The sequence below is a fragment of the Vollenhovia emeryi genome, unplaced genomic scaffold, assembly GCF_000949405.1.
Source record: "Vollenhovia emeryi isolate VEMERY1.0 unplaced genomic scaffold, V.emery_V1.0 DF948661.1, whole genome shotgun sequence".
In the NCBI taxonomy this organism is placed as follows: Eukaryota; Metazoa; Arthropoda; class Insecta; order Hymenoptera; family Formicidae; genus Vollenhovia; species Vollenhovia emeryi.
In genome coordinates this window covers 1-1,300 of record NW_011957705.1, presented here as the reverse complement: position 1 = coordinate 1,300, position 1,300 = coordinate 1, and the positions used below count along the sequence as shown (strand labels likewise).

Sequence of the window (1,300 nt, the reverse complement as noted above, 5' to 3'; positions counted from 1 at the left end):
CTTCAAGATTGCGTTGTTGTTACTTGCCCATTTACGAATCTTGAAGCCGCCTTTATCCAACATGGGTATTATTTGATTACGGATTTCCACTGTTAGTGTTTGACGCATCTAGCAAGACTACCAGCGGTGTATCTTTAAATGATTCTCTCATGGTAGGACCTGTCATACAGCAAGAGAGTACATCGATCTTAATACGTTTTCGAAGCTATGAGTATGTTTTGACAGGAGACATAGAGAAGATGTACAGGCAGATTCTTATTGACGAGAAGCAAACCTCATTACAAAGGATATTGTGGAGAGATAATCCGGCAGGCACTATTGAAACATACGAATTACACTTCCTCGCTGTTCGCTCCTGTAATGAGGTCGTCCACATAAAAATCTCTGCGCGCTGCCTGCGCTCCTTTGGGGAACTGATCTGCTTCTAGATCAGCTAATTGCTGAATAACCTTAGTGGCAACAAATGATGCTGAAGCCGTTCCGTATGTCAAGGTAAGTAATTCGTATGTTTCAATAGTGCCTGCCGGATTATCTCTCCACAATATCCTTTGTAATGAGGTTTGCTTCTCGTCAATAAGAATCTGCCTGTACATCTTCTCTATGTCTCCTGTCAAAACATACTCATAGCTTCGAAAACGTATTAAGATCGATGTACTCTCTTGCTGTATGACAGGTCCTACCATGAGAGAATCATTAAAAGATACACCGCTGGTAGTCTTGCTAGATGCGTCAAACACTACCCTCAGCTTCGTAGTGGTACTGCTGTCCTTGATGACACAATGATGTGGCAGGTAGAAATGCGGCAAACTGCTATTGACAGGCTCTTGAAGTTTCCGCGCATGGCCTAATTCCAGATATTCACGCATGAATTGGTTGTATTCAATCCTACGCTGTGGTTCCTGCGTAAGCCGTCTTTCCAAGCTGCGCAGCCGTTGTGTTGCTACCCAGATAGCCAGTATGCTCAAGCAACGTATGTCAATAAAATGCTAGCAACTGATCCTAGCTCTTTGCTAGGAATATGAATTCAATTTTTGAGTGGTTTTAGTATAGCTAGCATAATGTGAACATATTGTCATAATTAAATGTATTGCTAAAAGAGAGATATTGAATGGACATACTGTTAGCAAAGACTAAGCATACAATGTTTTCAATTTGCTAACAGATGTAAACATGTTGTTATGATTATGTCAGCATTAAAGTGGAAATGTTATTTGCATGTTCCAAACATTATGCTAGCATTAAATGCTTGGTCACATTATTGCTCATGCTTGCTAGTTCCGAGCATTATGCTAGCATTAGA

General features: G+C 40.7%; 1 protein-coding gene across 1 annotated transcript; it reads right to left on the bottom strand.

The window, feature by feature from the left end:
- Positions 1-332: 332 nt before the first annotated feature.
- LOC105556528 lies at positions 333-866 on the bottom strand. Its single transcript, XM_012003627.1, has one exon. The coding sequence runs from the start codon at positions 864-866 to the stop codon at positions 333-335; it is 534 nt and encodes a 177-aa protein (XP_011859017.1).
- Positions 867-1,300: the final 434 nt, after the last annotated feature.